We start from the raw sequence: 26,880 nt of genomic DNA, 5'->3' as shown, positions 1-26,880 counted from the left end.
TATATCGAATAAAAAAATTAAAAAAAAAAAGGAAACAATGCTCCTGAAAGATCACCATGACAAAGCCACCAGGCACGAGCAGAGACACATGTAATTACTGTGCTTGGACAACAGATGGCAGCATTTATACACGTGGATATATATAAACATTTTTATATTAATGGTAAATTCTCAAAGGTGATACTATGAAAAGGCTGGCCTTTGTGATTTGGCAAATTTATACTATTTAATTATCATTTCTTTTTAGTTAGTATCTTTTCTTTTGTAATTTTATTATTTTCCTATTTCCACTTGTCACTTTGTTACAGTTGTATCTCTTTTATGAAAGAAACTTCAAAACAAAGATACTTTACACCTACAAACACACACAAACACCCACAAACACACACACACACACACACACAATCACAGTTGATTTGTATAAAGCTGAATGTTAAGTAAAATAGGAAGAAACTGTCACCTGAGTATACACTAGTGTGATCAGAGGCCTCTGTGAGGTCACAGATTCTTCTTTGTTTGTTTCTTTCTTTGTTTTTCAGGAAATGGGTTTTCAATGTTGCTTTCTGGATTTTAATCTATGATGGCCTCTTGCCAGTCTATAAACTCCCATGGCTGGTTCTGTCAGTGTTTTTTGATTTACAGATTAAGTGCTTCATGAGGCTTAACATAGCAACACAAACATTTAAATTGCCCCCACATTTACAACCTTAATTGCTGTATTTTATATAAAAGGCACAAAATGAATATTGTTATTGAAAAATTGGGTGCACCCAGAGGACTTGGGATCACAGAAAGCAAAACATGGAACATACTGAGAAATCAAACATGCCCACGGAAAAAGGTAGGAGATCCTTAAACAGCAACATCCGCCATTCCTAAAGACTGGAAATAAGCAGAGAGCAGGGGTAGGTTTCATCCTTGGAAAACTGGACTCTCAGTATTATGTTCACAATAATAAATATGAGTTTTAAAATGAATAATACAGTTTTAGTAGCAAAAGAATAACTTATGACGAATAACCCAAAATACTACTAAAATATTACTATATGTCACAATCAACTTTTGTTGTTTCTTTGTTTCTATACAGTATGCTTGTCTGCTGTTCCTGAAGTGTTTCTATAATGACCAACCTTTATAATGAGACGTTTTGTTTATTCACTGGATAAAATATACTTTCCTCACTTTTGTGAGGGAAGTTCAAAGCCTCAACTGTGTGGATTGGTGGGTTCTGAGCTTCCTGACAGGCATATATCACCCTGTAGTTTCTCTTAATTTGAAATACTCAAAAAAATCCACTATGCTTGCAACAAATAGTAGGAAATGCTTCAGTAAGGTTAACACAACTGTCAATGTTTATATATTAATTAAAAGAGTTGACATCCGAAGGTAAACCTGAAATGTATTATTTGGGTAGTGTTTGCTGTACTGTTTAAGGCAAGGGACTTATTCCTAAACTATTCTTCTCCCTAATAGCCCATGTCCCTTCTGTAGGAAAGATGAGAGTTGCTAGAGACTGAGCTGTTTCTTTAATCAGGGTGAAGCCTTCACCAGTGCTTCTAAGCAATTATTAAGTAATAAGAATAGATCACAGTTGAGCTTATTTTGATAACTGATATTGTTTTTCAGCCTTCTGCTTTTATCTGAAACTTTGACAGTTTTTTTAAAATATGCGCTGATTAACCTGATATAAAAGAAACATTAAGTAATGCTGTTATAGATGATAGCACAATTCCAGAAAGTGAGATTGATACAAACATGACAACACAGTTTGTAATAGCTTTGACGGTGTAACAGTATTTGTGAATGCTCAGATACATGGCATGAAATGGGAAACTTTAGAAAATGTCAAAAAAGGATTGGAGAGATGGCTCAGCCTCTACAGGCTAGGCTCACAACCAAAAATATAAGATATCAAAATCAAATCTCAATATCAAAAAATGTTGAAAAATGCATTTTATGTCATTAAATTATTACAAATTGAGAAAAAAGTATTGATTAAAACTAGTAAGGTATTAAATTAAACTTAATGATAAAAAAGATTGGATCATTTTGGAAGAATATTAATACTGCAAAATTGACAAAAATTATATTTATTGAATTAAAACAAGGATTTAAATTTTTAAATAACTTTGTTGTGAGAATTTATAGGCTTTTAAAGATCTCATTTATTTCTTTTGTTTCTAAGGATTATGTTGTTATTTTTATTAGTAATATTTGTGTGTGTGTGTGTGTGTGATAGGTGCTGGCTGCCTAGCTGCCACTATGGAGTTCAGAGGACAAATCTATGCAGGTGGTTCTCCCCTTCCTCCTTTATGTGGCTTTCAAAGACATGACTCAGGTCATCAAGCTTGCATAGCTAGCACCTTTACCCAGTAAGAGACAGCCATCTAGTCATCTGGCTTGCCCAAGAACTCATTTTGGAAGTAGGAACTTTAAATCATTCCTTAAACCCCTGAATATTTCACCATTTCCTGTATCACTACAAGAAAAATAAAAATATTTAATAATGCTGAGTACGTCTACTGGTCTGTGTTACACACTGAATGCTCTCCAAGCATTATACTATTTAACATGAAAAGCCATATGGCAGATGCTATTGCTGTCAGTTAATAGAAGAATCAGAAGGCGAATGCAAACATGGCTAAAGTTGCTTAGGTTATGAGCGAGGAAACCTAGACCTCTTCCAATGCAGATGGACCTCATCCCATTAACTTGACAGAGAGGTTTTGCAACCTCTGTCCCCAAATCAAAAGGATAGTAACCTAAGGGAAATTCAGGATGGCTATTTTATATATCATCAAATATATTTTACTGAAACTCTCACTGATCCTTACCAAGCACTATCAATAATCATTTAATTGATTGCTAAGAATTTCAAAAGTACCAGTTCATTTTCTAAGCAGGTAGAGAGCTGATCAAGCCACCGAACTGCAAACCTGACATTCTGATGAGCCACTAGAGGAGTAAAACAGTTGTGCACAAAGCATACAATACACAAACATCACAACACCAAAAGTTACAGCATGGTGACAAAGATTAGCTATGGAACTGGTTGCTTGTGACATCACTTAGGACTCCTTGGAGAATAAGGGTAATCTAACACAAGGAACCTTGTAGTTACTTGGGGAGAAAGACTAATTAAAAGTTAGGACTATTTTTAAAAGTTCTAAGTTGTTACGAGCAACTCATTCGAACTTGGACTTGATAATACACCGATATGCTTCTTCTACCAATATCTTTTTCCTAACCAGAGCTGGTTCTAGATGGCATTAGCTTATTAGCAGTAGATTTACCTAGTTGGTGCTTTTACTGATTTCGGAATAAATCATCGACTGCAAAATGATTCTGGGGCCTTTACAAATTGCATATTAGAAAAGTAACCTGTTTAGTCACTTTTGACTTGTAGATTTTATGAATAGCTTTAAGTTTTTCTAACTCATTTACTTGGTATTGTTTGTTTGTTTCTATTTTGTGGGCACTAGGTCTCTTAGGAAAGATAAAGCATTACCTCTCAAAGAGACCACTGCCCTCTCCAACTGACCGGAAGAAGTTCTTTCAAGACTTTGCCATCTCTACTTCCTTTCATGGGATGCATAATATTGCCCAGAACGAGAACAAGGTTCGAAAAATGATCTGGCTGTCTGTGGTGCTGGGCTCTGTCTCACTCTTGGTGTGGCAAATCTACAGTCGTTTGGTCAATTACTTCACGTGGCCAACGACAACTTCTATTGAAGTTCAGTATGTGGAAAAAATTGAGTTCCCAGCTGTGACAGTCTGTAACTTGAACAGGTACATTCAGGTTTTGTTGTTTTAATCATGGTTTTTAAAAATTAGTTTAAGTATAAATTTACTTGGATGATTAACATGTTTTCTGATGCAGTATTTAAAGCACTGGTGTCTTTAAATTGAACTTAACATACAGAGAGAAGAAAGTAGAGAAGCTTCCGGATGCTTTCATTCATCCTTTCATTTCCCTTTCCCTGTCCCCTTGTGCAGTAATATTCTAGGTAAGATAAGCATATTAGTTAAGCAGTTGCTAAATAATCTGGTTTCCTGAACTTAAGCATGCAAATGATAGGGAGTATCCCTAAGTACATGAATAATTATTACACCCATTATAGCTATATTCCCAGGCTCTCTATGTGGAGGGGAGGAGATGAGGAAGAACTAACAAGGGAACTAATGCACAACATATGAAGAAAGAGGTTTGGTTGTTTATAAGATGAGATGTCTGCTTTAGTAGAGGCAGGCTAGCTAGAGACCAAAAGCTCGGTATTGTGGCCAACGCCTTGGGGCCCTGATCTCTGAGGAACATTACACTCAGCTGAGTTCTTGCCTCGACTCTCAATCTCTGGACTGCAGTCCACTGTAGAAAGTTTTAGTCACTGTAACCAGGCCAGCAGTGAGAAGGACATCTTCCTCCCATGAGGTCTTCACAACAAAGTCTTGGAACTGTCCATCATGAGGCTTGAAAGATCATAGGTAGGAATTTTGCAGGATGGAGGTGCTCTTTAAGACAACGTGTTATCTACAGCAAGGTCTGCATGGAAGAGGTTAATTTTTAGATGAGTTTAACTCATCTAAAGCTGGGATACCCTTTGACTCCCCTGTGTCAGAAGGAAGAAAGGTGTCAGAGGTTCTGCTTTCAACACTTCCTGTGTCAAAACACTTATTAGTAGGAAACTGACAGCCAATATGAGGAGACATTGCTCAGAGATTTATGATATCTACAAAAGGTTCAGAAATTTTTAATAAGTCTCTGGTGGCCAGGTATGTGTGAAGATTAGAACACAAATCATACGCTTTCCTTATCCTGACCTAGCTGACACAATTCTCTTCACTAATAACCAAGTTACAAAACAGAAAATTATGAATGTGTAAAAGTGCTGAACACAAAAAGGAAAACAATAAAAATTTAAGAAAAAAGTAACAATACAACTATCATTATTTTATTTTTACAAAAGGACTACATTCTTTTTTTTTTTTAAATATTTATTTATTTATTATATGTAAGTACACTGTAGCTGTCCTCAGACACTCCAGAAAAGGGTGTCAGATCTCTTTATGGATGGTTGTGAGCTACCATGTGGATGCTGGGATTTGAACTCATAACCTTTGGAAGAACAGTCGGTGCTCTTACCCGCTGAGCCATCTCTCCAGCCCAGGACTACATTCTTATCAATTACAGTGCTTAATAATAATATGGCATTTCTTTTAACAGTAATGCAAAATTTTCAATGACTTTATCAATATCAGCCTCTTAGAGCATTAATGTCTAGTATACTCAAAGTCACATTCAATACAGTCTTCGTATATTAAACCTAGTAGATGCCTGCTGGAATTGTCAATCTGTTTCACTTATAAATTATTTAAAATATCCATTAATTTAAAAATTGAATAGTTTCTTTACATCAAGCAATGTACAGACAAGAAGAGCTAATCTCATATAGTTATATTTGGCATAAAGTCATAAAAATTAAGTTGTACAATGGGTTCTTGAAAATGAGTTATTATTCATGGACTTTTTATTTGGAACCACTTTAGTAAATTATTAATAGCTCTGTATCAAATTCCTGCTAGATATCATTATAGAATTCAACACATATTTCCATTACATTTTGCCAAAGCTATCCATTTTTGCCTTCTTCTAAAACTAGAGAAATGCCTTATGAATAAGAGCGTATGTGGTTAACCATTATTTCACAACCCATGGCTCAAGTTCTTCTGTGTCTCTGTCTTTACAGAGCCATAAGTGAGTTATTGTGCTCACTTATGGTCCCCAAGTCTGTGTAAATATATGTGCATGTGTGTTTATGTGTGTGTGACCATGTGTGCATGAGCATGTGTGTGTGTGTGTGTGTGTGTGTGTGTGTGTGTGTGTGCAGGTGTGTGAATGTATGTGTATATGAGTTCATGTGTATCAGATTACAGGATTTTTAATGAAATGTGAAGTTTAATGAAAATAAAAAGAAGTTTAATGAAAAATTTTGATGAAAAGAAGTTTGTCAGTTAATGAAAGGGCAAGTAAAATGTTACAATATGCTCGAATTCTTCTCCAAATCTCTTCTCTTTAAAATTATCTGTAAAGTACACAATTCTTGTTAATGCATGCTTAGATATCTTGACAGGACTCAGTAAAGGGCTGTACCAGGCATTAATTCAGAAATCAAGTGAAGAATATTAATTTGTGTCATATGATTTTAGGAAGTCAATTTGGAGCCACCAGTGTGTATAAAAATGCATTTAGGAATTGCTTTCTGGGTATTAGTTGGTTTATGGAAATCAATGTATTGTTTTACATTTAATTATATATTCTTCATATACTAGGCTCAATAGATACTATGCATGTGTGACTTTGAAAGGACATGTTCCTTAAAAAAGATTAATGCAAACATTGTGAAAACAAGGAGCGAGCTTTGTCTTTCAGTTTAAGGTTCTGAGTCTAGTCCTGTGGATGGGAGCAGACAAGAACGCTACCTTCCTCCTAGACCCCAAGCCACTAACAACAGGTTTTTAAAGAATAGTATTTTAAAGTGTGCATCAAAGTTGAAAATAAACTCAGAGCACAATATTACATCTTATATGAACTTTATTTCTCTGTTTCTAATACTACTAGGCTTTACTTACATCATTTACTGTGATAAAATACCAGAGTATTCTCAAACTTCTCAAAAGTTTACATTTAAATAAATAAAAACATAAATGCAATGATAATTATTATCACTACCAGGATAATATCTGTAGATATAAAAACTTGGGAAATATATAGAAAGTTTTTGTTGTTGTTGTTGTTTTATTCGATATATTTTTTATTTACATTCCAAATGATTTTCCCTTTTTTGGCTCCCCACTCCCCAAAAGTCCCATAAGTCCTCTTCCCTCCCCCTATTCCCCAATCTACCCCTTCCCACTTCCCTGTTCTGGTATTCCCCTATACTGCTGCACTGAGCCTTTCCAGAACCAGGGGCCACTCCTCCGTTCCTCTTGGACATCATTTAATATGTGTATTATGTCTTGTGTATTCCATGTTTCTAGGCTAATATCCACTTATCAGTGAGTGCATACCATGATTGATCTTTTGAGACTGGGTTGCCTCAATCATGTTCAATGGAACTTCCTGGTATCATTTTGTATATAGCTCAACAGAAACTACTAAGTAAATAAACAACTCCCCTTTGAAAAGGAAAAATAAATGAAAATAAAATCTAGGTCAGGACAACCATGAGCTATCAACTCCTTCCATGCAAGAATGCCTATTTCTAAAAATATAACCACAAACAAGAGTCTGTGAGGCTACAGGAGAAGGAAGTTAACGTCTTACAATTATGTGAAAGTAGGACTGCACTTACTCAATAAACTAAATATAAAACTTCTCAGCATCCAGAATGTTGACTACTGGCCAGTTATTTAAAGAAAAGAAAGTTAATATTCACATCCAGGTATGTACATGCCAACAATGAGCCAGCACCATTTAGTGACCAACAGACAGGAAGGCTATCAGCTGAGGAATGGATAGCAAAGCTATAGTACATTTGCTCAATATGCGCCCTTATATACTAAGCATTAAAAGTGAAAGTCTGTACCACAGATAGGTTCGGAGTATACTCAACTTGCATAAACACTATATAGTATATTCATAACTTATTCCTCTAATGAATATCTAACTTGTACCTTTATAGATCAGTTAAGCCATATTTAATAGTTTTACAAAGAAATAAACGACAAAGTCTGGACTATAAGAAGATTCTAGAAGGGCATGTTAACTATGTGGTGAGTGGCATGGAACTCTAGCAACAGTAGACCACACGTTCCACTCTGTGCTAACAGTCAAAGAGAAGAGAGGAAACCTGCTCACTTCAGGGTTTATAGGGTTAAAATATGATATAATTACTGCCATTTTGAGGAATGCAAGGAATGAGGCATGCATATAAAAATCTAAACACAATGCACAGTGGAAATTGCTTCACAAATATAATTCTTTCCTAATGCAGTTTCGCCTTGTTTCTGTCTTCTAGAAAATTGTTTTATCAATGTAACAAATGTCTTCATCCCTATTAATAGATTCCAAACAGAAGCAGTATCTAGATTTGGCCTCATTTTCTTCTTATGGGACATAGTCTCCAAAGTTCTCCGCCTTCAGGAAATCAGTTCCAACAACACTGACTCTCCAGAGACCTTACATTTTGTTACAAATCACCAAAACTTCAGCATTACAGAGTTTGTCAAGAACAATGGTTTTTATCTCAATCATGACACTTTGGTGCACTGTGAGTTCTTTGGAAAAACATGTGGTCCAAAGGTAATGTTTGAACATTTCTCTCAAAATAGTAGACTATCAGCTTGTTCTGTTTTATGCTCAAATAAAACTAAATCCATTGAGAAATCAACCTAAGTTTATGTAAGCACATTTCATTAGCTCTGCTAACTCCTGCTTTGTAATATCAGGAGATGTGGCATCCATGTGAGATACATTTCTTCTTTCAAGAAGTTGTATATAAGGGGCTAGAGAGGTGGCTGATGGGTGAGAGAATTATTTGCTGTACAGACACAGTGATTTAAATTCAGATCCAGGACTCTTATAAAAATATCTGGTGGTCTGGTGGTTTGTTTTGTGTGCATATAACTTTAGCACTGTGAGTAGCAAAGACTAGACTCTTGTCTGGACTGGATACTAGCCAAGCTCCCAGACATAGGTGGAAAGTGACAAATCAGGGCACTCGGAGTTGTTCTTTGGCATCACACATATGTGTACATCATACACAGTCACATACACTATGAGAGAGAGAGAGAGAGAGAGAGAGAGAGAGAGAGAGAGAGAGAGAGAGAGAGAGAGAGAGAGAAGAGGAATGCGAGGGGGCAGTTTAGGAAAAATGATAGAAGACAAATAGTTTGAAAACCTTTATTGAACCATAGTTTTTTTAAAAAAATAAAAGTCTAGCACAATAGAATACTTTGAATTTTTCCTTATGTGTCAGCAACATATTTGAGGAAAGCACTTCTATCCATGTTAAGCAGGTATCACACTGTATCTAAGTTGGTAGCACTTTCTGAGAATACACAGAAAACAAGCCTTCTGGCTTTCAACTAAAAATTATATGTCACATGCATGAGATGTTGAACGAACTTCATATGAACATGTAACTTGTAAAATTCTGTTTCAATTACTTACACAATTAGTCTAGGATGAAATACAACATGCCCGGATGCTGCTCTCTTATTTTCTACATTTCCATGTCTCTGTGCTATGAGATAAATTCAAAATAAATATCAGCTTCATTCTTTAATGATATAATAACAAATATATAAAAGAAATCCCGAAGAGAGACTTGATGGGGATGAAAATAAGCAGCAGAGATGACCTGACCTCCAACCTAACAGGGCTCCTCCTCACTTTGTATTCATTAACACAGAAACCCAATTCTAGTAATCTGTGATGTAAAATATATTACTTGGTTTAGTTAACCTAAACCAATTACCTGGGTAATCTAAAAGCAGAATGGGCTTTAGAAAATGCTATACCCATGAGCCCACTTTCCATCTCCTAACTTTGCCTACCTACTTTTGGTATGTTCTTGTCACTCAGAGAGCCAAAACTTCAGCCACCAACCATTTTCTCACAGTGACACGTTACCACTCAAGAATCCAGGTGATAATTCAATGGAAGTCTCATCATCTTTTCTTAAACCAGTTGCATAGAAAAGGGCTTGGGATATGCAGATCATCTGAGCTTATATAACACACATATCTCTGAGAATGGAGTGGATTGTCAAAAGAAGTAAATTGGAAGCAAAATATAACTGCTCCCCAGAGAGCATAAGAAGGGAGCAGTGACTGCTCAAAAGCAGGATGCGGAAGTCGCTCACCAAAGGCTAACTTCATGTTTCTGTGAATCATTAGTAAAAAAGTGAGACGAGTCATTTTAAACTGGGGGGAGGGGAGCTTAATCATATGTGAAAATGTATCACTTAACATGCAAATTGACCTAAATGTTCATGATACTAATGTAAACTGTTGATCAAAAGCATTCATAAATCACCAAATCTTGCTGATATAGGCATCCTCATATAAACATTTGCAAGTATAAAAAATGATAGAGTAATTAGAATTTGGAGACATCGAGGAATTTCCTACTGATTGTGCTCTATTTGATTTGTTTCCCTATTGGAGGATTTCAAACACATCTTTACTGAATATGGGAATTGCTACACTTTTAACCATGGTGAGAATATCCAAAGCAAGAATAAAGTGAGTGTGTCTGGAAGAGGCTTAAAGCTGCTGCTTGATGTCCACCAGGTATCCACTTCTCTTCATCTTAGTCTGCAGGGAAAGCAGCAAGAAAGGACACAGCTTTCCAGTTTTAGTGGTTTGCTCTGTCAAACAACTTCCATCAGTTTAGTTTATCTCACACCTTGACAATTGATTCGAGCATTCCATGGATTGTGAATGACTGTTGTCTTAGAGTTTCAGAAAGGCTATCATTCGGGCATAGGCTAGACATTGTCAGAGTTCTACTTCCTTCTATTACCATGATGCCAGGACTGTGCATGCAGCAGACTAAAGAAATGGCAAGTTCCATCACACTGTACTCATAGATAATGACACTTTAAAAACACAATCATAGTAGGATTTACATTTGGACATTGAAGTATGTTTTGAGAAGAACTCTGTGTATAGTTTATTAGTCATAGAATTCTTCTCTAAAAAGAAAAAAATACACCTGGTAAGAATAGTACGTGAGTATACTTTACTTAAGACTCGTTGTTCAATGGTTTGTTTTTGCTTGGTGATTGATGCTAGTAACTGACCTAGGGAGTTATTTTGACTTGGGGCTCGGGTATTCCAACAGCTTAGAATTGTGTTAGATTTATTGCAACGGTGCTAGATGACCAGCTCCTATCCTATGCTTCCCTATGCTAACAAGGCTTTATAGATCATGATTTCTGCCATGTGGATATACTAAGTATCCAAAGACAAGCAAAAGAATGGCAGAGAGCAATGGTCACCTCATTGTGAATCATAGCAAATTGCTGTATTCCCATAAATATTAATAAAGGCGTGGCTGCTTTTAAAGAACTTCTGTTAATATTTTTACAACTTCCTCCTGTGTCCCACTCAAAATAATTATATTCATGCCCAAATACAACTCCACACTCAGCAAATATTTGACCAATATTTAAAGTCTTTAGATAATAGCCCTAATGTTAGTTTAAACATTAATTATAAATTTTATTAGGACATAATTCAAAATAATTGTATAATACAATTGAAACCTACAAATGGAATATAATATTTCATAAGCAAATGTCATCTAGCTATTTCTCTAAACCAACCTTGTCAATGCTACTTAGAGGGTTTTAAAATGTCCAGTAGAAAAGGGCCTTTGAATTACAGGAAGCTAAAGCATGCATCCTCAAGGATGATTACACAACAGTGGATTGATTGACTACAGAATCCTTATATGCACACACACACACACACCTTCTCTTTATAGCCTGAAACTACATCGCATCACTAGCAATTTACCTGTATTTATACCTGACATAGATTAATATATTTAAAAATCAAAAGGTTTTGTTGGGTTGTAGAGATGGCTCAGTGGTTAAGAGCACTGATTCTTCTAGAGGTCCTGAGCTCAATTCTCCGCAACCACATGGTGGCTTACAAACATCTGTAATGGGATCTGATGCTGTCTTCTGGTGTCTTTGAAGACAGCTACTGTGTGCTCACATACATAAAAGAAATATTTTTTTAAAGAGTTATTAAAGAAATAGTGTTAATTTTAAATACTGTCTGGGCTTTAATTAGAGTGAGGAGAGTGTCCAATGATTCTCTAATGCACTCATAGCAAAACAGAAGAGGCAAGAAGGAATTTCTGAAAGTCTGAATTTCTGAAAGTGAGCTAAGGAAGGGAGGAAGGGAGGTCATCAGGGGGAAACGATGTGGATTCAGTCAGGAGAAACTGAAATAGATGAAGTTGCACACTCACTCAGAAACAGGAACCTGTGTGATCCAGCCTGAAAAGGGGTGATTTACATCACAAATTTCCACATCTCCCACACACAGTAATAGATTTGAGGCCTAATATGATGTAACTGACTTTAGGAAATTGAATACAGTATCACTTGATAAAACTACCTGTGTTCACTTCAGGAGGAATTCACTGACAATCCAACCCCTGGTTTTGCCGACGCTGGGGTCATCTTTGTTATTCACTCTCCCATGAAGGAGCCACAGTTTGACGGCTTAGGTTTGTCTTCTCCCGTGGGGATGCACGCACGGGTGACCATCCGTCAACTGAAGGTAAGAAAGTGGGAGCTATGGAGACAGTGGGAGTTAGCTGGTGATGAAATGCATCACACACACAAATAACCTTTCTTTTGAGACACCTTTCTCCTGTGCTTTTAACCATGACGCGACAGGCCAACATTCCATTTCAGATTCCATTTCATTTATCTGTAGGCTCCTAGGGAGTATAAGGCAGTGTATTTCTATGTGCAACCCAAGTTAGCCTATTTAGGAAAAAAACCACAGAAGCCTATTAAATCCAAGGTAACTTAAGATTTTATTTAAAATCTATTTAGAATCGAATGTTCCTCTGGTAAGCCTCCTAAAACACTAAAGTGGAGGAGAAGCAGCCGTGGCCACTAGCCAGCGCTTGTGGCACCTTCCACAGGACAGCCTTCTACGTGGGGAAATTCACTAATTAGCTTTCTGAATTCGCATCCACTCCCTTGTTCTCTTGGCGTGTGGATAGATTTTCTTTTCCAGAGTTAGAACGTTTAAAGTGAAGTAACAAAAAAAGGCCCTTGCTTGCTGCACATTAGATGGCTGATGCTAAGTAAAAACCGATTTCTGTCATATTGATGCGATGGTTCGTCAGTAGCCTGAGTCCTATGGTGACATAATATTCTCATACATGTTTTTTGTTCTTGTGTGAATTAAGTTTTCGAATGGCTGGCCTCTCCTGTGATTTCATTAACGTTTAGCTTAAATGTTTAAAGACTGCTGTCGGATAGTGACCTTCAGGGACTTTCAAGATAGAAGTGTGAAAAAATGGGTAAACTTAGTGTGTCAGAAAAATAAAGGAGAAACGGTGAAGTAAGTCAACGTGCACAGCGTCCATGGATCGAGAAAGGTCAGTCCCCTAAGGAGCGTCTGCTCTGCCTTCAGACCGTCCATCAGGAGTACCCCTGGGGAGAATGCAACCCCGACATCAAGCTGAGCAACTTCACCACCTACAGCACTTACGGCTGTCTGAAGGAGTGCAAAGCCCAGTACATACAGCAGCTGTGCGGGTGTCTGCCCTTCCTGCTTCCAGGTAGGTGGACACTGAGAGGCTCTCCCCGGGCTGCTTATTTTGAAGAGTAGTCAATTAGTGTGTCCTTGAGTTGTTTTCCATTCCCAGATGGTATGACCTCAGATGGCACATTTGAAAGCATGGAAACGCCACAGAGAATTCTGGAAGAGAAAGTGATGCTGTCGGTCTTTGTCCTCAGTTCTATTATTTAGAAGGTTAAAAGCTTAAACCTTAAGTTGAATGAATGTCAAGTGTTTTGTCATTTGAAATTAAAATTAGGTCCCATTTATATATAGCACTACAGACCCTAAAGATCTCACTGTTTGGAAAATTATTTTCTCTGTTAACTGTGAGAGAAACTTAGACATTTTGCAATCTGTCTTAAGTATTTCCAAGACCAGGGATCTCTCAGACAGGGACTGAAGAAGGCAGCAGAGCAGAGGGCTAAAACTTGGGTGTGATTTCACAATTTTTTATCTAGCTGATGTCACATCTTTTCTGTTTTCTGTAAAATAGGATAAGTATGTCCTCAGGGGCAGGGGCCTTGTAAGGAAGAAACAAAAAGTTATGAACAATTTAATTTACATTTATTCTGCTGCCTTTCCTTAGGGTATTCATAAAGGGATGTGGGCTATTACACAATTGAAAATGGAGAGACCAAAAATAGTTTGATTGTTTCCCTTGCTACTGTGGGCTTTCTAAATCATTCATATTCTTTTTCATTCTATCTATCTATCTATCTATCTATCTATCTATCTATCTATCTATCTATCTATCTATCTATCTATTTTTTATGTCTCTCAATAAGGCTCACAAAATTATTATTTCATTGAAAAGTAAGGAGAACAGGGGGAGGGAAGGGGCTTATGTGACTTTCGTGGAGTGGGGGGCCAGAAGGGGGGAAATCATTTGAAATGTAAATAAAAATATATCGAATAAAAAAGAAAGGCCTAAAAAAAAAGAAAAGAAAAGTAAGAAAAATGAAAATGTATACTAGCACATTATTCCTCTTTCCTCTTCTCTTTTATCCCTCCCTTCCTCCTCCTCCCCCACTCCTCCTCCTCCTCTTTCTTTTCCACTTTTTTAAAAAATTTATTGATATATTTATTTACATTTCAAATGATTTCCCCCTTTCTGGACCCCCACTCCCCGAAAGTCCCATCAGTCCCCTTCCCTCCCCCTGTTTTCTCACCCAACCCTTCCCACTTCCCTGTTCGATCCTGCTATACCACTCCTGGGCATATACCCAAAAGATTCCCCAGCATGTAATAAGGATACATGTTCCACTATGTTCATAGCAGCCCTATTTATCATTGCCAGAAGTTGGAAAGAATCCTCCTCCTCTTTTAAATTTCTTCTACTTGAGACACAAATAACTCTCCTCTCTAGTCTCACAAGCATTCTTACAATTGTCCACAACCCTCAGAGGACAGTCTCCTTTAGAGTTTGAGGATTATTGAGTAAACATTGTGGCTAATCTCAGAAGTCACATGTGTTATACCAATAAACAAATGCCTGTTAGATTCAAGGGCCATTTTTGTTTTGTTTTAAATTGTTTTAATCTGCCCAGGGAGTAAACCTACATATACTGTAAGCTGATTTTTCTTCTTTGTCTCAATATCTGTGTGAGGTGCATGATGAATATTGGCTCTCACACAACCTCAACATTTTGTGCATCATTGTGTGTGTAGACATTGTGTGTGTAGACATTGTGTGTGTAGACATTTTGTGCATAGACATTGTGTATAAAGATATTTTGTGCATGTATTTATGTATCAGTATTGATCGCACAAATGCTGTTAATATGTAAAGAGAGCAGGATACAAGATAGAGTACTCCAAAGCCTCTCTAACTACACAGGCTAGGACAAACCACTCTGAGATTTAGTTCTTCATTTGGAAAATGATGTTTCCTACATCATAAGATTATGAACAGGAAAAAATAAGACAAAGTTAAGCAGTTGTAAATTTAAAATCTACAAACATTTAAAAACATAAAAACTTGATTTGACCAGACAAGAAAAACACGAATCAAAACAGTCTTCTTAACAAACCATTACCTTGGATTCTGATATGTCTGTGCATTTATATTCCAAGGAATAAACATCCATATGAAGGATAAATAGGCAGGAAGATATAGTAAAGAAATGTTCTTTTGATTCAGGTTGCTAATTTTATCAAAAGTCTGGGGCCCATGTGTATCTCAATGGTGGGGGCGTCTCAGTGTTGGAGGTTTGCTTGGCATTGTATAAGGTCCTGAATTCAATAAACTGCACCCTCAGAAATAAAGACGCCAGTGAAATCAAGTAACCATGTCTAGAATCAATCTCCAAATTACCTCTCCAGATAGCTGCACATTCCAAAGCTTCATCATCTTTAATGGGAGAAATTTACATCCAGAAATCTCTTTATATGTTACACTTACTGTTTTTAAGGAATTGGTGTAGAGTGTGACCTACTAAAATACTACAACTGTGTGAATCCCATCCTTGGTAAGTGACTTGATTGTTTCTTTTACTTTGAAAGCTTATATTATTTAGTTCTGGGGGCTGGAGAGATGGCTCAGTGGTTAAGAGCACTGACTGTTCTTCTGAAGGTCCTGAGTTCAAATCCCAGCAACCACATGGCGGCTCACAACCATCTGTAAAGAGATCTGACACCCTCTTCTGGTCTGTCTGAAGATAGCTACATTGTACTTAGCTATAATAATAAATAAATCTTTTGAAAAAAAGATTATTTAGTCATAAGATATGAAATAACACTGTGGTTATACCAGGAATGAAAAAAATAGCTCCATAAAGAATGTTTAGAAGTTCCTTAACACTCACTACCTAAACAGAAAGAGTAAAAGAAAATTCCCTCTGACCACAGGTTATCTCTGTTAGAGGCCATGATAATAAAGTGCCAGCAAGAGTTTACAGGTTTATTTCCAAATCTTTATGTTGTTTATAACCTCTACTCACTATATTATCAAATTATCCTTGATTTTTATAGCATTACTAAAGCATTTTTACCACTAGAGCAAATATTCCAAATTAGAAAATGAAGCACATAGTACTCAGTAAAAGCTTGTTAGTTTGAAAATAATTTATATTTTCTAAGAACCATTCTTGTATTTAATTCACACATATGTCACATATAACATTTTTGTGTAAATGAATTCAGAAGCATACGTGTCTTATTCACTGACAACAACTTAAATGCATTTATTTTGCCTATGTATTTTCATAGATACCAATATTCTATGCTTGTATAATTTGAGCCATACACGTAACTTCATATTTATGTTTTGACATCATTGGTCTCCCTCTTAAAATGTAATATATTGTATGTCTTTGTCTTATGTTTGTTTCTGTTGTGAAACATAAGAACTCATCAAAATAACCAGGGGAGAAAGGAGAAAGCCTCCCAATTCCAGCCTACGTTCAGTCCATCACTGTGGGAGATCAAGGGGGCAGGAAGCAGGAAGCGCTGATCACATTACATGTTACAGTCACAGTTAAGAGCAGGGAGGAGTGAGCTGGTGAAAGCAAACTTGTTCTCACTTTACGTCCCCTACGCGTGCATTTCAAGATCCCTTACATCAGTGGTTGTCAACCTTTCCAATGCTGTACCGTTAATACAGGTCTTCATGTTGTAGTAGCTCCATACCTCAAAAGTATTTATGTTGCTACTGTATAACTGTAATTTTGCTCCTGTTATGAATTGTAATGTAAATATCTGTGCTTTCTGATGGTCTTAGGTTACCCCCATGAAAGAATCATTTAACTTCCAGAGTGGGTCGCTACCCACAGGTTGAGAAACTGTCTCAAATGTTTCCTCCCAGTTAGTAGCTGTTCCCATTTCAATTAATGTCAGAATAAATAATGTTCATAGAAATGGCCTCAGCCTACCTGATCTAGATAACATCTGATGGAAATTCTCTTCCCAGATATTTCTAGGTTTTCTCAAGGTGACATAACTAGCCATTATACTCTTCTATGAAAGCCTTCTTTTCTAACCCATTCTAGAAATACCTTTCAAATGGCAGCAACAGAATTAACATTTTCTTTTAAGTTGTTATAAAATATTTCAAGGTCTAGTGACGAAGTAGAATTTATATTTTCTTTAGTTTCCAAACCAAATATGCAAATGTAATATTGAAACCACAAAGAATAAAACTTATGTTGTCAAACTGATGATTTCTTACTACTGGTGAATGCTGCAGAAGCCAGGAAAACAAGTCACACACCTAGCAGCTTGGGGACTGCTGTGGGCAAAGAGGATCACAAAGCTCTGCGTGTGAGTTGTGAGCATATGAGCGTGCCAGAGTGTGTGAATGTGAGTGTGGGCATGAGTGCCTGTGTAAGGGATTAGTGGATATGAGTGTGGGAGTGTATCAGAGAGCATACATTCAAGTATCTGTATGAAAAAACGCTCCTGAGTGTGTTGGATCATGTATATCTAGGTAGAGAAATGCATAGTTAGAAGGTTAAAAGGTGACAACTTGGTAGCCGGAGAATCTTGGGGCCGCCTGAAAAGCTATGGGACAATGAAAACAAGGAGCCTTAAGCCAACAGAATATTTGACTCCGATTTAAGATAAGTCGAAAGATAAGGGTAGCTGAGAATTGTATCTTGGAGTTCCTCTCACAATGGCATGGCATGCACTACTCTCTATCCTGGTCTGTCCAAACAGTTGATCATATTTGGAAATAGTCCAGGAGCTTATTAGACGTTTTCATTCCTAATGAAGATATGGTCACAGTGACTTGGGGGCGGGGGTGAAGGTCATAACTTTTATCTTCTGTCTTGTTGGTTTTATTAACAGTAAAATATAAGCATGGTTTACTAAGATATTAAGCATACTTAACTATGTTTTCAATACAGAAGGCAAAATCATGAATTTTATCCTCCCATTGTGGAATCTTCTATGAGCCCGTTGTACTGGCTTCCATTTCAGATCACATCGAGAGTAAAGGACTGTGCACAATGGGAACACACAAATCCAGCTGTCCTGTGTCCTGTGAAGAAACAGAATACCCAGCTACCGTTTCTTATTCTACTTTCCCAAGTCAAAAAGCAACAAAATTTCTTGCCAAGAAATTGAATCAAAGCCAAGAATATATCCGGTAATCAAGTTAATCTTACAAATTATTCATGATTAATAATAATCTTTCTTTACTGAACATTCAAAGTCCTCGGAAAATGACATGGTGGTTGATGGAAGAAGGCAATGCAGATGTCATTGAGCCGACAAAGAAAACAATAGGGATTTAAAACCAGGTAGGATCACATGTTGCCCCTTACTTTAGCTTTTAAATGGAGTCATAGGATGTTGAATAAAGACAATGGTTTGTGATTTTCCCTTCACTGACCTAATGGGAGAAAATATGAAGGCTAGCTAATATTAGCTTAAAGTACAGCAAGCCTTTACCTGGACACACTGTGCTTTGAGTCTCCTAATAACTACATAAAATAAGTGAAGAAGAAATTATTTTTATTTTCCCACATTGAATTGAAGCTCCTTGAGTTTTAAATAACTGACTACCAAGGCAGTCAATGATATGGGAGGAACTTGGCCTCTGCTCACCAAATTTCAATGACATGGGAGTCTAACTCCAAAATTTAGTGCCAAATTAATTCCTTTTCCACACCATGTTGCTCCTGGCAATGTTGTAATGAAATTTTAGTGTCTTTCAGAGGAAGGAATCCCAACATGTCTCATTTGAAAAAATATATTTTACCATATTTTAGTAGCAAACTTTCCAGACTGGCATAGACAGAGGACATGAAAAGTCCATTAGTATTAGACTACTAAAGCAGAAATTAATAGTGAAAATAAGGGAGCTGGAACAATTGTATGGTAACAATACTACAAATATTGGCTAGTGGCCCTCAACAAGGAGGTGTGTTCTCCAGAAACAAAAAACAAACAAACAAACAAACAAAAACCAAAAATAATCCTATAACAGGTTCATTTCTCATTGTTACAAAGAGAAACTGCTGAGACTTGTCCAACTGACAAATGCTGACGTTTTCTTTCCTTGCTCTGCCTCCCTGAGTTTATATTAATAATCCACACACAGAGTAAAACAGATGATTGCCAGTATCTAATTCTTGCCCTTATTTTTCTACTTGGAACAATATACATAGGTGGATTATTGACTCCACGGGGTGGGGATCAAGCCTTCTGAATTATCGATAACAAGAAAAGAAGCCCTTTGTTTGGATGAACCATTTCTAGCCACTGTGTATTGTTAAGCAAGCTTTCTCCAGGCATGTAGGAGGCTCATCTTTGAGTGTAACTGTCACATAGTAGTAAACAGGTTGTTATCCTTAGAAATCCCAAACAGGTAGGGAGCACCAAGAAACAAGGACAGAGCTCCAAAGGTCTGTTCTGAGGCACTGAGCAATTATTTTAAAAGAGGTTGGAAAGAGTTTTAAAGCCATAAGCTATGATACATCTATTGTACAAGTGGTCAGGCTACTAAGCCTGTAATAAGCTTTGGTTTCCACTCCAGGGAACTCCCTGGCCAGGCTTTAGAGACAGTTATCCCAGTGTTTTACCAAAGGGCACTTTGGCACCATAGGTCAGAGAGCTGATAGTGTGTGTGTGTGTGTGTGTCTGTGTGTGTGTGTCAGTTATGTTTATAGACTTAGGGCCTCAACCAGAAATAATATGTTGATATTAGTACTTATAACTATTAAAATAAAAAATACATTAACGGAGTTAAAGTTCACTGATACTTGCATGACCAAGTACCTTACAGAAAGCATGATTTGATTCAGTTTATCTTAGGGTTTGTTTTAATTCTTATGTAAAATCATACACAATATTTCTACTAATCAGAAATTTTTAAAATACATTTCAAAATGACAGGTCTTCTGAGTTATAAATCACACAGCATATAGATTAAAAAAAAACAGACAAAAAATCACAATCATATCTTTTTAAAACACAGACATCTGTGTTCCTTTTAAATATGTTCTGAGTATAGTGTTATGCCAATATCATTAAGCATGATATAGAAGACCATTTTTAAATGTCTTCTTAATTCAGAATTATTTTATTTGTAAGATGTATATGTATGGTCCTGGAGATGTACTGATGAATTAAAAATACAATCCACATAAATATATGCCATTATCTGTTTCCTTTTTTAACCCACCAACTATTACTAATAATCTGCTCTTAATTAACTTGGACATGACCTTGCGTGTTTGGGACTAGTGGAAGCTGTGACCAGGATGAAAAGGCAAGCAGCAGAGCAGGACAAAGGAATTGCCAGACGCAGCCAGCGCGATGTTAGAAGGATCGACAATCATAGTGTTAGGAAACATGCCAGATAGCATCTATGGAATTCACAATAGGATGTAAAGAGAAGCAACCTCCCGGGCAATCACGATGCACACTGTACATCTTTCTTCCTGGAACAGACTCTGGCTGTCCCAGTGCTCCATGCAGCTGTTGCTGAGCACTGGTGTGTAGACAAAGGGAAGTTTAACTTACCTGAGGATGGCCACGGTGTAGCAGGGAGTTCCTGTTTATTTGTGGCAGGGTTTGATGAAATCATACTGGTTATAAAAGTGGGTGTTTTAAATTGTCCGATTGGGGGAATTTTTGAAATAAAGTTGTACAAAATGGCTTGCTTTGTGCATAACTAGGCCACTTCCTCTAATGCTGTACTAATGCTCAAGCTCCTAGAGGTTAGTAATATAGACACATGATGAGTTTTATCTCTTTGCTGTTATTAAAACTGATTTTATTTTATAACAATTTTTTTTTTGCCTAAGACAAGCAAGTGTTCTTGTACTTAATAGAATGATTTCCTTATTGCCCTGAGTCTCAGTTGCAGGGGCCCACACAGGTGACTGAGTCAACTACCAGAGAAAAGCTGCATAAATATCACAATATTTATGTAGAAAAGGAATTTATCATCCCAGAAGACACAGATGGATAGTCTCTGTAAATGATCATTAATGTTTAGCTTGGAAAGTCAAACAATATTATCAGCGTAGATGCAAATTAAGAGCACAGTAGAGAACACAAAGATGAAAATGTTACTAAAATTTCTGATTTCCCATGACAACGTGGTTACTTCTTTCACTTTGGTAACGGTTTCATCACTTGTAAATATTACAACCTCTAATGAGGATCTGTGTAACTATTGTACATTTTTCTGTTACAGAGCATTAGGATTAATGGAAATTGACTACACACATTAATGGAGTACTTTTAATTAAGTACATTAGAGTATTGATTCCCCAGACTGCAACCAATAAGGAAAGTGGCTTATATCCATGTTTCTTAGCTATGTTAGAGAATGCTATGCTCTTTCAGGAAATGTTGTTACTAGGGTTATTTCTCCATTAAAATTCTTATTGACATCTGAAGATCATGTGGTGATTGGTTTCAACTTCGGTTTACAGCATGGACAGGTTAATATTTAGCCACACATTTGTTGGTTTCATCTTTATGTTTTTGCAGTTTTAACAAATATACAATGAACATGTATTGGGTGTTCAGATTCATTGACTCTGATAGGCATGGGATGCCCTGATGAATTAAACATGAAATTCATGCCTTCTTGCACATATTTCTGTTCTGGAGGACATGGATGGCAAGCACATAAGTTGTATTAAATAGTGTTAAGTGCTGTAACAGAACAGATGGATGAAAATCATCTAAAGAAGCCAGAGTGAAAAAAGACTTGCCTTCAGGTTTGTGGACTGTGAGTGGAAATGACCTTGAGCCAAACTCTACAAAAGTCCACGCCAATGTTTCACTAACAGTGCCACAGGTGTGTCAGGGGAATAAGCCAGCATGACATGATTTAGCAGGTTGAAGAATTATTATTGTGTGAAGAACAGAGGGTATTTGCTGAGGTGGAATACCTCAAATTGAAGCATAATCTCCAGCCAGACAACTACTGCAGAACTTCTAGTGAGGTTATGATGTGTTAAGTGACAGTGAAAGAGTAGGGTATGAAGCAGTGGGTGTGTGTAAGGCAGTGGGTGTGAGGCAGTGGGTGTAAAACAATGAGTGTGAGGCAATGGGTGTGAAGCAGTGGGTGGGAGGCAATGAGTGTGAAGCAATGGGTGTGAAACAGTGGGTATGAGGCAATGAGTGTGAGGCAGTAGGTGTGAAGCAGTGGGTGTGAGGCAATGGTGTAAAGCAATGAGTGTGAGGCAGTGGGTGTAAAGCAGTGGGTGTAAAGCAATGGGTGTGAGGCAATGGTGTGAAGCAATGAGTGTGAGGCAGTGGGTGTGAGGCAATGGGTGTGAAGCAGTGGGTGGGATGCAATGAGTGTGAAGCAATGGGTGTGAAACAGTGGGTATGAGGCAGTGAGTGTGAGGCAGTAGGTGTGAAGCAGTGGGTGTGAGGCAATGGTGTAAAGCAATGAGTGTGAGGCAGTGGGTGTAAAGCAGTGGGTGTAAAGCAATGGGTGTGAAGCAATGGTGTGAAGCAATGAGTGTGAGGCAGTGGGTGTGAGGCAATGGGTGTGAAGCAGTGGGTGGGAGGCAATGAGTGTGAAGCAATGGGTGTGAAACAGTGGGTATGAAGCAGTGAGTGTGAGGCAGTAGGTGTGAAGCAGTGGGTGTGAGGCAATGGTGTGAAGCAATGAGTGTGAGGCAGTGGGTGTAAAGCAGTGGGTGTAAAGCAATGGGTGTGAAGCAATGAGTGTGAGGCAGTGGGTGTGAGGCAATGGGTGTGAAGCAGTGTGTGTGAGGCAGTGGGTGTGAAGCAGTGGGTGTGAGGCAGTGGGAGTAAAACAATGGGTGTCAGGCAATGGGTGTGAAGCAGTGTGTGTGAAGCAATGGGTGTGAAGTAGTGGGTGTGAAGTAGTGGGTGTGACGCAGCGGGTGTGAGGCAGTGGGTGTGAGGCAGTTGGTGTAAAGCAATGGGTGTGAGGCAATGGGTGTGAATCAATGGGACTCTATGTAGATGCTGATGGGTTCACACACAGGATTTCCTGTTAGACTTGTTAGAGGTGCCAAATGGAAAATAGAAAATGTTTACTTGGAATACTTTGGAATGTATCCTTATTAGACAAGCAAGTGTAATTATCAAAAATCAATCAAATAGATGATTGGAATCCAAGGTAGAGGTCTCAGTAGAGAGACGAGATAATTGTGGCCTCCAACTATATAACAAATAATGGTTTTGAGGTGGCATTGAGCGACTCTGACACATATGAAGATCTGTAGAGGACATTAAGAAAATAAAGCCTTTGCTCAAGTACGTCAGCAATAAATAAGAATTCCATTTATCAGTAGGACAGCTGGTTTATATTTACTCTGGTTCATATTTATTTAATTTCTCACTAAAAGCTTTAGGCTTTATCACACTGATCTTGGACAAGGAAACAACACTACTTGTTTAGGATCATCTAAGTAACCTGAAAAAGTCAAGACTAGAATTAAAATTATAATCCAAAAGTTTGTAAACGTATTGGGCCACAGTTAGATTAGTACATTTGCTGTCTTTCTTCAGTTTCTCAAGAATGAGGCATAGAAACTTTATGAGATGTTGGGGAAAGAGGTGCTTTTGGTTTTGTGTGTGTGTGTGCGTTCTAAATATCACAATGGCAAGATAATGCTAATGGGATTAACACTGAGCAAGCACAGGCTGGAGCCAATGCAATGCTAAATGATCCCTGGACCTAAGACAGGGATGAAAATCTGAGGTGACGCTTTCAGGCCTTGTTCATTCTGTTTTCATCCCCAGGGAGAATCTCGTGAACATTGAAATAAACTATAGTGACTTAAACTATAAGATAACGCAGCAACAAAAGGCAGTGAGCGTGCCCGAGTTACTTGGTAAGTGTGTTCACTCCTTCCTCAACTCTCAATGTCTGTCAGACTACTTTTCTGTACAGGACTCAGGTTGTCAGTGGAGAAAAAAAAGTCAGTTGTCCTTGTCTCCTACCAGTGTTTATACTCCCTAGGAAACACTGGTCACTGTGACTTCACCACACAGGATTTTACCAAAGAAGATGTGGATCTTGAGTTTCACTCACAGTTGCTTTCCCTTCAAATCTGCCCATTATGACATGACATATATATATATATGTGTGTGTGTGTGTGTGTATTTGTATATACATGCATATGTGTATACACAGATACATACATACATGCATACATATATGCATGTGCACACACACACACACACACACACATATCCTGTGTGATTATATTATTTTACCTTGGAATTCCACAGAAGATTTCATCCCAGGAAGAAGAAAAATGGTCCTAAGCTTCTTAACGGTCTTAGCTTTTGCTATTGCAACATGGGGTCTTTAACAAACTACTAGTTTCCTAGCTGCAGTTACACACTCGAGGAAGGCACACAGGAGTCAGTGGAGAGCTTTAGATCCAGGCATAAGCCTGGTCAGATCAAGCAGCTGAGAGTAGGGCAGTGAGGTATTATCCAAATTCTTCAAAGCTCCTGCAGAAAATACACTTCCATAGCATATTTAGCAAACACCAGTTTCCTAAAGATGAGTCCAAGTAGACTATTAATAAAGTAATCTTCAGAGGGCAGTACTAGAACAGGGACATCTATGGGGGAAAGCAAAAGGCAGATGGCTGGGATCTAGAGGATGGAGGGATGTCTTCTTTATTATTAATTAATTAATTAATTAATTAATTAATTAAATTTGTACACTTCACATTTTATTTCCCCCACCCCCCAACCACCCTCTGACTCTTGCACATCCCATACCTCCTCCCCAACCTCTGTCTCCATGTGGATCCCCCCACCTAAAACCTCTAAACTCCCTGAGGTTATTTTCAAGAGAGTTTTTCTGGAGAACGTGAAAAGGTTTTAGAGAAGGTTCTTAATGCCTTAGAAGCACACACTTAACAAATTGTTCAGATGTAAATGTTGTGAGTATTGATGTAGGTTAAAAACTTGTTTTAAAATGCAGTGTTTTAAATATAGATTTTGGTTAAATAAACCATCATAATGTTTAATATAAAATTTAATTAGGATACTAGCAGGGCCATATGCATGAAAATTCCCTTCTTGGAAAACAGCATAATCCTGTAAGGCCTTTTGGTACCAACTGCCAGTTCTGCTTAGTATTTCATGAGTGCGCATTACATTGTAGTTAAAATTTTCACCTAGAATTCTAGTCCAAAGTATTGGAAACAGTTTTATACCATTTCCTTTTTGAAATGATTTGTATGACTATTATTGATAGGTATCACTAGTGAGTATTATTTTATTTATACTAAATTTGAAAATAATATAATTTATGTGTCTTCATATATCAGTTATAATAAATTATTGGATTAAAATGTTATATATGATAATATTCACTTTTTGTTGTATAAAATATAATTTCTCTATGAATTTTTATTACAGCAGATGTTGGCGGTCAGCTGGGACTATTTTGTGGAGCTAGCCTGATTACAATTATAGAAATTATTGAATATGTGTTCACCAGTTTGTACTGGGTACTCATTTTCTTTTTGCTGAAAATACTTGAAACGACCCAGCGGACTTCTCCACCTCAGATAGTTTAGAAGAATATGAATATTCTATTAGAATAAAAGTGTTGGTTTTCTTTTCATACTACATATAATTATATAATTATAATAGCTTACTCATTGTTATGAGACTTTATGACATAGTTTGGAAAGACTAATAAAAATCATTGAAGATTCCCATTTCTGTGCACACACTTTTTTGTTTAAAATATTCTGTATTGTTTATTTTTACTATTGTAGCTTCAGGACTTAAATTAGTAACAATTACATGGTATGCATATCTTAATCTTATAATAATTAGTGGTAAAATCTTTATATCTAAGTATGTTAATCATACCCAATGAAGTGTATATATATGGCTGTGATTAATTTTGTTAATGTCTACCCACCACAACCTAGAATCACCTGGAAATAGAGCAGCTGTTCTTAACCTGTGGGTCACAACCCCTTTGATCAGGTCAAATGACCCTTTCACAGGTATCACCTAATATCACTGGACAACACAGACATTTACATTATGATCCTAACAGTAGCAAAACTACACTTATGAAGTAGCAGTATGAAAACTTTTGTGGTTGGGGGCCACCACAACATGAGGAGCTGTATTGAACAGTCATAGCATTAGAAAGGTTGAGAGCCACTGGAATAGAGCCTCAACTGAAGAATTGCGTAGTTCAGCTTGGCTCCTGGGCGTATCTGTGGGGATTGTCTTGTTTTTCAATGGGCTTATCTCAGTGTAGGCAGCACCATCCCATAGGGAGAGCCCTGCACTGTGTGATAGTGAAGAAAGCTACTTACGTCAGCAAGTAGGCAGGCCAGGACCCAGATGCCTGCCCATCCTCTGTCTGTTCTTAAGGACAGATGTGATTCCTCAAGTTTCTGTCTTGACTTCCACTCAGAAGTGGACTGTGATCTGGAATCTTAAGTCAAATAAACTTACTTTTCTTTAGTTCCTCTTCATGATGGTATTTTATTCATAGGAACAAAACCAAGCCAGCACAACAGACAATCAACACAACTGTCCATTTAGGAAATATAATTTGTGCTCTGTGAACTTTCTCAGAATTTTTATTTTCATTAAACCATAGTATTTTTCTTCTTTCCTCTG

General features: G+C 37.3%; 1 protein-coding gene across 1 annotated transcript; it reads left to right on the top strand.

The window, feature by feature from the left end:
- Window positions 1-801: 801 nt before the first annotated feature.
- Asic5 (acid sensing ion channel subunit family member 5) lies at window positions 802-25,808 on the top strand. Its single transcript, XM_052178686.1, has 10 exons — window positions 802-841; window positions 3,483-3,789; window positions 8,062-8,299; window positions 10,168-10,293; window positions 12,151-12,300; window positions 13,171-13,318; window positions 15,732-15,788; window positions 18,238-18,406; window positions 24,007-24,098; window positions 25,648-25,808. Exons 1-10 carry the CDS (start codon window positions 802-804, stop codon window positions 25,806-25,808), a joined length of 1,488 nt encoding a protein of 495 aa, XP_052034646.1.
- The last annotated feature ends 1,072 nt before the right edge of the window (window positions 25,809-26,880 follow it).

This window comes from Apodemus sylvaticus, chromosome 4 (assembly GCF_947179515.1).
Source record: "Apodemus sylvaticus chromosome 4, mApoSyl1.1, whole genome shotgun sequence".
NCBI lineage: Eukaryota > Metazoa > Chordata > Mammalia > Rodentia > Muridae > Apodemus > Apodemus sylvaticus.
Note: the sequence above shows the minus strand (reverse complement) of the source record. Positions and strands in the feature narration are given on the sequence as shown.